This window comes from Oryzias latipes, chromosome 13, assembly GCF_002234675.1.
Source record: "Oryzias latipes chromosome 13, ASM223467v1".
In the NCBI taxonomy this organism is placed as follows: Eukaryota; Metazoa; Chordata; class Actinopteri; order Beloniformes; family Adrianichthyidae; genus Oryzias; species Oryzias latipes.
The window spans coordinates 19,544,310-19,554,439 of NC_019871.2; the positions used below are offsets into that span (position 1 = coordinate 19,544,310).

Sequence of the window (10,130 nt, forward strand, 5' to 3'; positions counted from 1 at the left end):
TTGATTGAGATGCCTGATCCTCTGGCTGGTTTTCAAGGCAGAGGCCCTGTTATGCATGTAGCCAGGCCATGGTCTCCAGCTGAAGCCTTGGCGATGGCGGAAGCCATCCCCTCTCCCAAAGATGACCTTTATAAAACCAAACAACTAAATAGGTTACATTGCTTAGGTCCAGAAAACTTTTCATAAAGTTTGGACGTATGTGGAAAGTCAGGATCAGACATTAATCAAGTATTTGGATAAATGGGTTAAAGATTATGGATTTCATAGAAAGTTAAGCAGCCTCAGAGTGCAGGACAGAGTAGAAGGAGGGGGAGCAGCTTCACAGATCAGAGTGCGCGTGCCCGAGCCTGCAGACAGGCTGATGAGGACTTGCAGAAAGGAGGGGTGATTTCTCCGTTGTAAGCAGATGTAACAGCTTTCTCTGCTCTCAGAATGAAGATAGGACACGTTTTAGTGTGCATTTTAGTGTTTAGGACAGTGTTTTTCAACCAGTGTGCCGCGGCACACTAGTGTGCCGTGGGAGATGATCAAGTGTGCCGTGGGAAATTGCCCTCATTAACTGATTTAACAACATTTTCCATCTCCAGGATTTCAGTTCTCTGTTCATCCCTACAGGCCCTGATAAAACACTAAGAAATTGGGAATATGAAAAATCGTAAAATACTTTTTTCTTTGTGTTTATTTGATTCTATAAAATACATTTTATAAGGATGACAGTACCGCGATTTAGCCGCAGCTTCCGCTGTGTTAGGAAAATGTCCGCCCCTTTAACTGTCTCCACCAATCAGTCTTGGGATTTTAATCACATGTCATCGGTCTGACCAATCAGAAATGGTTAAAGTCTTCACTTCCTTGTTCTGAATTCTGCTGGAAAAGTCTCTCAGTTCTAACAAAAATACCAGGCTTTGGTGCCTAACAGCGCAGCTCTCTGCAATTCGGAGGAAACTGGCGACAACCAAAACCAAATCCCGGATTTACCGAGCCGGTAGATGGAGCTGTTGCACACGTCCACCTCCCAGTAGTACTGTCCGCGTGCGATCACAACATCAGAGCACACCTGGCCGAAGGCGCGTGCGGCCCTGCAGAGGACTGTCTCCATGGTGGCTCACTGTGAGGCAGGAACTGGAGAGGTGGAGGGATGGAGGCACAGATGAAGGGTCCAAAGAGAAAAACAGGCCTAAAACGGGACGGAACAACACCGGGACTCACCACACAGTGAATTAAACAAATCAAAACAAACAAACAAACAAACAAACAAACAAACAAACAAATTTTTTTTGGAAAAGTCTCATAATGATGAGGGAAACCATACCAAAGACGGACTGCTCCATTTCCTTCTCCTGCAGCTCTACAGCGCCATCTAGTGTCGTCTCCGCGGAATTGGCAAATGAGGACTGTTTTCCAGAATCCACCACAGATGTGGATTTTAACGGATTGACTGGAATAAAAAAATCCTATTTATCACATTTTAGCATCAGCATATTACTATAGTACGACGGAGTAAGAAGACTTGGGTATTTTCAGCGTAAATTGTCCAAAAGAATCTGTCTATTATATGTAAGGGTTGATTGGAAATACTGGGTCTCAGAAAACAGTTCAAGTAAACATGCAGCTTTGTTAAAAATGCAAACAATACTTTGTTTTAAAGCAAAAGAACTATCAAGATTTAGATGAAGTTTTGTGTCTGTTTCATAAAATTAGAATTAAAAGGTTTCGTCATGAGATTTGAAAGGTTTCCTCAAAGGTTTCCAAATGACCCCATCTTGACCTATTTTTATTATTTTAAATTCCAAACATTTACATTTAAGTTTCAGCCCAGCAAATCTACTCTGACTGTGTTTCCATTAGATTCAGTTTCATTTAAATCAGCAGAACATACTCACAATCGGAGCGGGCGTGGGCTGCACCTTCCTGAAAGCAGCATTAATGAGGCAAGAAAATGCAAAAAAGAAAAATTCCAAAATTGTACATTTATTTTTTGTCATTATGTTGGTCCACACTTGGATAAATACCTAATAGTGGAAATGTGTTAAAAACAGGACAACTTTTTTTCTCTGGTAGTCAGGAGGATCACATTTTTCTGATCTGCACATAAATCATAAACATCTTGACATCATAACATTACAAGGATCCAAACATAGAACCAGATTGGACTCATTCTAAGTTTTTGAATAAGACATAAATAATACAAACCATAAATGTTTTTTTCTTTGGTGTTGTTGTTGCTGTAAATGTCATCGCAGCTTACCTTTGCATGGTGAGGGCAATCTTCAGGTGAGTCATCTGAGAAGCCCATCTGTCTGCTGACATGCTCAGACTTTATGGAAGGATGTTTAGGAAGACAGGAAGTGGCACATCCCCAGCTCCAGCATGGCAGCTCCACATAGCGTCTACAGCAGGGGCATAGAATGGAGCAGACAGAGAGCAGAGCTTCACGGCAGCACGATCCTGTTGCTCCTCCAGCTGCCACACACCTGCTACACATGGTGTGAGAGCATGGCAAAATCAGGACGGTGTGGCATTCTTGACGGCAGGCTGGACGGACGGGCAGATGCTGCAAAAGTTCCATGCTATTTCTCTTTTCTGATCCGGTTAGAGTCCCACATCCAGCAGGTCTTATTATGGAAGGGCTTTTAGGATATCTGTCTTTATGCTTTTGTTCAAAGATCTCAGCTACAGTATTGGGATAAAATAACCAAAAGGTTTTGTTTGTGTGTAATAATCCTGTCTTTACATTTCTTTAATTCCTGTGGACCTTATCCTCACTAAACAGAAAGCAAACCTTGTTGATGCAGAACCCTCGTCCATCCAGAGAAGAGACAAAGAGGACCCCTCATGTGGTTCCAAAGGCATTTGCTCCCCTGGAGGAAAAAAATCAGATATTCCCTTTTATTTCTCAAAAAAGATGTGGAGAACACGTGAAGAGGCAAACAGGTTCTCTTGATGAGCGGCCTCGCCTGCATCTGTCGAAGGAGAAAACGTAAAATTACTCACAAGATAAAAAGACAGACAGAGAGAGAGAAGAGGCCGTGCTGTTGCTTGGGGGTTACCATGGTGACGAGTGCTTTTGTGGAGGAGCAACTACTAGATCAGTGTTTTTCAACCAGTGTGCCGCGGCACACTAGTGTGCCGTGGGAGATGGTCAAGTGTGCCGTGGGAAATTGGCCTCATTAACTGATTTAACAACATTTTCCATCTCCAGGATTTCAGTTCTCTGTTCATCCCTACAGGCCCTGATAAAACACTAAGAAATTGGGAATATGAAAAATCGTAAAATACTTTTTTCTTTGTGTTTATTTGATTCTATAAAATACATTTTATAAGGATGACAGTACCGCGATTTAGCCGCAGCTTCCGCTGTGTTAGGAGAATTTCCGCCCCTTTAACTGTCTCCACCAATCAGTCTTGGGATTTTAATCACATGTCATCGGTCTGACCAATCAGAAATGGTTAAAGTCTTCACTTCCTTGTTCTGAATTCTGCTGGAAAAGTCTCTCAGTTCTAACAAAGATACCAGCTAAAGCTCGTCTTTAGCGGTGTAGTTTTCCACAGAATCCGGTGTCAGACCGTGGATCAAGTGAACAAAACAATGAAGCTCAGATACGCTAGTCTCTCTGCGTTCGGCGGATTATTAAACTACATCTCCCATGATGCATTTGGTTAAAGCGTGTGTGAGCGTCTGGGCGCACGACTCTCTCCTCTTAACGTAGTGAAACCACAACGACCACAAATCAAACAGTTTTTAATTCTTTTAACTTAACTTTTATCACATCTTAAAAAAAACAGCTGCAGCTTCCAGCTTTTTCTGCCACAATTATCACAAAAATGCATGTGAGATCATGGAGGGACTGTGGATCAATACAGACGGAGTTTCTCCCTTTTTTTGTTTGTTTTTTTGAATGCCGGTGTGCCGCGGGATTTTTGTCAAGGTTGAAGTGTGCCGTGGCTCAAAAAAGGTTGAAAAACACTGGTTTAGGACATGGACTAGGGTATATGTTCAGAAAAAGCTATAGAAAGTATAATTTCTTACAAAGCAGACGTGGATCAGTTTGTGCAGGACACACCTGCCACTTGAATAAACATGCCGCTTTCCTTTTTTTTAGTTCACTCTCCCTACTCATAAAAAAGTTTGATTGCAGCCTTCTGACCCCACTTCTCAGGTCCCTGCATTTCTGCTTGTAAATCAGGATTGACCCCTTAAAAGCATTCCTGAGGATCTCTGGTTCACTAACTCGTCCTTACATTTTTTTAATGGACATGTCTGCTAATATTTCTAAGTTTCAACTCTCAGGGCAATAAGTGCGGTAAAACTAAACTCCAGCTGGCCCAAGCACAGGTTAAATTTTTCGGGACATTTAGTTTCTGTTTCTAGCAAAATTATTTCTCTCCCCGGACCTCACCACCTTATCTGATCAGCCCCCCAACTTTACTCACTCGCTGTAAGCTGCAGCTGCTTGCGCGGCTGATAGTTGTAACAATGTCACCTGTGATTCTCTTGTGCGAATTCTCCAGAATCACCTGCTCCACTCCCTTCCGTTCAAACTTTCCCATTAGTCAAACTATTATCAGCCTGTTCATGCTGCTGATGAAATGAGACGCAGTTCTTGTCTGTTTCACTTTCAATGTGTTTTTTCACAATTTTTATTTTTTAATTTTTATTTATTTTTTTCCTGATTTTTTTCCTACTCTCATGCCTGGCTCTACTGACACCATTGATGATTTACATGATTGTTTGAAGAAAGCTGTGAGAACAAAGGAAACAATGAGTCTGCCTCCAGCTCTCTCCTCCCCACAGACTCTGAATCCTGACCATAAGGCCTCCGTCGGTGACCTGCTTTACTCGAAGGCCATCCAACGGACTGATTGGTCACACCCGAGGTGGACAGGACCTTTCAAAGTTCTCCTCGCCACACCAACGGCAGTCCGCATTGCTGAGCGACCCTCCTGGATTCACGTAAGCCACTGTAGATTGCTGAGAGCATACGAGACTGACATTTTGAGACGCATCCCTGGTTGAAGTCCAACTACGAAGCCGCTGCAGTGTGACACCACTCCTGGCGAGGGGAGCTCCCTGGTGTGTTTCCTCTAGCGCTGCTCTCTTCCAGCTACAGTGAGCTTCGAACCAGCTGACATGGGTCCAGCTGTTGCTCGTGGTTTCATTTTGTACTTTTATTCCCTCTTCCTCTGGAGATCTCACTCAAATCATCAGTGAGGTCAATGCCCTTAACACTAGAACGCCCAGGATTTTTCACTCCCCCTGCAGCGTCCAGAGCACAGCCAAATGGCTGGGTGGCTCAAAATGACTAATTCAACAGCCTAGAATTAGCCACCTTTCATTTGTAAATGCAGCAACTACTACAACTACCTGATCATCTGGATGAAGACATTACAATGTCCTAGTTAACCACATTCTTTGCTCAGATCAGGGTGGGGGAGGTTTTCTGCTTCAAAAGAGCCTCCAAGTTCTGACAAACTTTGACTCCCAGTGTGTCAATTGAAAAACCAAGATGCCTAAATTTTACTACACGGAGCAGACATTGAAAATTAAACTGGAGCAAGTCAACCCATTTGACTCTGAGGGAAAAGAGATATTCCTTCAGCAGGACTCAGACTGATATTTCTTCTGATAAGATTTCATAAACATCTTGTTCTCATTTGCTGAATTTAGCAGTTGTCTATCCATTCATTTTCTGTGCCTGCTCATCCTGGTCAGGATCACAGCGGTCTGCTGGAGCACATCCCAGCTAGTCACAAGCAACTGGGGAGGGGTACACCCTGGATGGGTCACCAGTCCATTGCAGGGCCACATAGATAAATAACCAGGCACACTCACATACACACCTAGGAGAAATTTAGAGTCATTTATTTAACAGCATGTTTCTTGGACTTGGGTGGCAAAAGAGGTCTATTTGACATGTTTTGGAATTTATAGTTTCAACTAGAATTCAACTAAAAACAATAAATTTAAAACAAACAGGTGAAACAACGTAGCTTTACATTGCTGAAGGTTTTCATTGTTCAGATCTCAGTAATCAGATCACAGATGAGGAGATTTCACTGCCATCAGAAAAGAGAGGACGACAGAGAGGAGACACACTGTGCCAACAGAAAAGGCAAAAGATGGCACAATGTGGCATGAAGAAAAGCTTGGGAGGCCTCTCCATCACAGCCCAATTGAATGTTACACTGCTGAGGAAGAGCCTACTGCTTTGGTCAGAAGTACGGTGTCGACTCGCTTATAGAGTTTCCTGTGTTTCCTCACTCCGGACATGCTTCAGACTATTCGGGACTGTACTGTTCAGCATGGACGTCAGACAGAAGACAACAGCTGGTTCATGGCCCTCCCTGAACTATTGGGGTTCATTGCCATCTTCCTTGTGAGGGGGGGATAAAACTTCCATCCATGCAAAACGCAAGATGCAAGATGGTCAGTGAAAATGGAAAATCCACTGATCTCCAAAATTATGGTCAGAAACAACTTCAAAGACATCATGCAGCATTTACAACGAGTTGCAATGGACAGGTTTCCTGCAATCTCCAATGTTTGGGGGGTCTTTCAACCAGAATCAGTAAAAAACTTCGCACAGGTACAAGCGGGAACTGAGAAGGCGAAAAAGGAATACAGTGTTTGGTGACAAGCTCCCATACCTGGCAAAGGGAAAAGGCCAATGTGCCAGGTGAATGGTCAGTACAAGAACAATAATGCCAGAGTGCGCTTTGTTGATTGCTACAAGTATACCATGTTGCAAATGCAGAAAGGAGATTGTGGGGCAGTACCAAGTATGTGCAGACAAGTAGTGGGTTGAAGATATCACTTTGACCACAGGATTTCTTTGCTTGAAAATTTCAGTATTATGTCTGTAAAGAAGTGTCTCTTGTGCATGAACGATATATCTCAGCCAAAAAAGAAAAACCAAACTGTGGTGACCTCTTACTAGAAGTGACAGAGGTGAGGGGAGATAGTGAAAACCTGCCCAGCCACTTGGCTTGTCCTTTTTGCGTGACAAAAGAAAGGCCTAATGGCGGTGCTGTTCATGTGCAAACTATGTTGAAGGCTGTTCTTTGGGCATGCAAATTTTAACTAATCCAGCCACTTGGCTGTCCCTTGGACATTTTAGGTAGAAAAGCCAAATGGCTGCCCTACGTTCTAGTGTTAAAACACAGATTTCTTCTCAGATGACTGACGCCTACTGGTCTGGGTCCCCACTTTATTGGTTTTCTTCTGGTGGAGTGTACTGATAAAACTAGTCACTCCGGTTCTCTGTGTCTTGTTTTTCTTTTTTCTTTTCGTCTCCTGTGTGGTTCCCTGTATTAGATCAATGATTGACAAGATGCTTTCAGGCCGTGCGACGTATGTCAACACCCTTTACCAACACTATGCCCACAATCCTCCTGGTTCGCATCCGCTCGAGGTTGGTGTTTTGTTAGGAATAATTAGAAGTAGAATAGTTAGAAACTCCCTTTTTACTATTATTACATTTACCTATACTTTTTATTACACTAATGGTTTAAACTTAATTCACTGAGTATGTATTATCATCTCAAAATTATATTGCATCCTAACACAGCACAACCAAGCTATTGTCCTCACAGTTTCTCCTCATCCTCCCTTTTACTTTTTGTGTGTTCTGGTGTTTGTGCTCTGGCAAATGTCTGTGGGAACATCAGAGAGATCTGACACTTGAAGCTTTATGACCTTCAAGTATCCAGCCTGCAACAGCACGTGGGTGGGTTTTTCTCACCATAGATCTTCAGACCATCTTCTGAATATGTAAATGCCAAGTATATATACCAAGCCCTTTTCTGAGTGTCTTTGTTCAGACCTTGTGATCCTGTTCCTCTGTCTGTAACCCTGCGTACAAATCTGTGCTGTTTTGTGCGGAGTAAATCTTCACTGAAGTTAAGTAACTGTCTCTGAGTCTCATTTATTCATTTCTGTGTGCTGGAAACTGAAAGGGAAACGAACCAACCTAACTATTTTTATTATTACAGTCCTTTCTAGAAAATCCAGTTTCCTCACATGTTTATTAGATGTTACTACTTGTTCCTGCTCACCTTTGGCCTGAGGTCTCACCTGCTCCTTGAATGAAGCTGTTTAGAGGACTTCAGTGACTTCTCTGCTTTTTATGATTTCTGTGAGTTTAGGAAGGCCTGTCTCTCCAATGTGGAGGTAATTGTGAAAAAAGTTTGCCGCCCTTTAGATACTGTCTAAAGTACTGCATGCTGTTTGAAAATACATGTGAAATTTAAGTCTAACAACTGCAAATGTTAATGATTCTCTATTTCTACTTTTATTTGTCAAAACTAAACATTTATACAAACTCAGTACTCCAGTTTCATGCAGAATGGGTTCTGACCAAGAATGAAACACTGTAATTTAAATTGACTTCTTTTGTTGACTAAGACAGAAAAAAAGAAATATTCAAGAGATGCATAATAATTTAATTAAATAATATTACGAGATACAAAGTACTATAAATCTTTGAAAGATATCCCAACAAGCACAATGGATCTGCTTACAAAATGGCAGAAAAATGCTGTAACGTATTTAAAGGAAAGTATTATAGAGGGTATATTACCTCTAAAACAACAAAGTTAAACTGAGAAAACATTAAGAAGAATTTACTGTCATTTATTTTTAGTTTTTTATATACATTTTTTTTCCATGTGTACTGCACTGTATTTTTATAGTCAGGTTAGTATAGTAAAGTCTGTTACAGTTTTCTCAGTGCTTTCTTTAGTTTGGTGCAAAAGCTGCTCTTTAAACACTTTCAGTATCTTCTAATGTTCTCAAATGGAAAGTATTTAAAGGGTGAATCAAATATAAATACTGTGTAATTGTAAACAGTTGTGTGTTTTGAAATTTTTTTGATTACTGCATTTTAGTTTTTTGCACTTGTTTCCTTCGTCATCTTCTCATTCCTGTGCAAATAATCTTTTTTGTTTTCCGTCTTTTTGTGCTAATTCATCATAAGGCTCTATAAGAAGATTAATAGCTGAGCAGCCTTATTCACACACATGATGAGCAAAACTGCATCCTGATCAACCAGAGTTACAGTAAAAGCATCAATTGATTGAGAGGTTTTCTCAGGTTTTCTTAGAGTGGCTAAATTCTAACCAGTAACCGAAGCCAAACTGCAGAGACATGTGGGTATGTTTTCTGCTGGAGGGGACTTCAGCAGGATCCCTCTCTACACCCCCACTCCACCTCTGCACAGCTAGACAGTGACACCAATATTAATTTCCAGATCACAGGCAGGATGAGTGGGTTCTGCAGGTAATAACAATAAATGTCAGAATTAATGGAGTCCAGAATCCAGCATGCAGAACTGTGATTAAAAAAAATATCCTTTTAAATGAAAGAAAGCACTCATGTGTCGTAAGGTTAGTTCTGTTTATTACTGTTAGCTGCTTTACACCACATATTTAATCCACTGCATCCAGCTGCTTTATTTGGTGCTGGAGGTTGTACTTTACCTCAGAGATACGAAAAGGAATTGAACCTTGAAACCAGTTTTTCTACAGTGTTTAGGCCTCCTAAGTAGGAACTCTTGACCCAAGGATGCAATAAACTGTTTTCCAATATATTTTTATATATTCATATTTTTGTTTTTAAAAATCTATTTCTGTCTTTACTAAGGCATCTCTCACTGTGCTTTACTACACTTTTCTGGTTGCACTAAGGCTTTGATGATTCATTTTACCAACAGTTCCATTTACATTATAATTTGTGGTCACCAATGTGATTAATAGTCAACACTGGTTCATTTTGAACGATCCATTTCGCTGATCTAAGACCAATAGGACATCTTTAGCCAAAAATTCCACCAGTGCAACTCAGAGATAAAAACCTGGGTACTGAACAGTCCATGCAGGGGAAGTTTTCCAGATTCCTTGTATTCTCTTCAAGATAATCAAATGTAGATTAATTTTGGGAACACACAAACAGGTAAACAAAAATTAATGGCAAATTTATTCACATTTTAGTTTCATAAAGTTAGACCCAGTGTTGTTTTCCTTATCAAAATAGTACAAACAGAACATTAGTAGAACATTCTACCACACTGTATGGTCACACATGTCTTTAGGAAAGTGTTTCCACACATTGGACTGTAATGATGGTTTGATCC

General features: G+C 41.1%; 1 protein-coding gene across 4 annotated transcripts; it reads right to left on the reverse strand.

Moving 5' to 3' along the window:
* Positions 1-644: 644 nt before the first annotated feature.
* LOC110016230 lies at positions 645-3,155 on the reverse strand. Of its 4 annotated transcripts, XM_020708342.2 has the most exons (6): positions 2,995-3,155; positions 2,783-2,861; positions 2,249-2,477; positions 1,884-1,911; positions 1,313-1,438; positions 645-1,177 (listed from the first exon to the last, which is right to left on the reverse strand). In XM_020708342.2, the coding sequence occupies exons 2-6, from the start codon at positions 2,851-2,853 to the stop codon at positions 1,047-1,049; spliced, it is 585 nt and encodes a 194-aa protein (XP_020564001.2). In that variant the 5' UTR covers positions 2,854-2,861; positions 2,995-3,155; the 3' UTR covers positions 645-1,046. The 4 variants fall into 4 exon arrangements, 3 of the variants coding, with proteins under 3 accessions (XP_020564001.2, XP_020564000.2, XP_020564004.2); XM_020708341.2 differs by having other exon boundaries at positions 2,249-2,861; XM_020708345.2 differs by lacking the exon at positions 2,995-3,155 and having other exon boundaries at positions 645-1,122; positions 2,249-2,984.
* Positions 3,156-10,130: the final 6,975 nt, after the last annotated feature.

Coding starts and splice junctions, on each gene's coding strand:
- LOC110016230 (XM_020708341.2), bottom strand. CDS start 2,569: ATGGAACTTTTGCAGCATCTGCCCGTCCGTCCAGCCTGCCGTCAAGAA. Junction 1,912..2,248: donor ATTGCCCTCACCATGCAAAG/GTAAGCTGCGAT, acceptor TGCTGCTTTCAG/GAAGGTGCAGCCCACGCCCG. Junction 1,439..1,883: donor AGCCCACGCCCGCTCCGATT/GTGAGTATGTTC, acceptor TTTTTATTCCAG/TCAATCCGTTAAAATCCACA.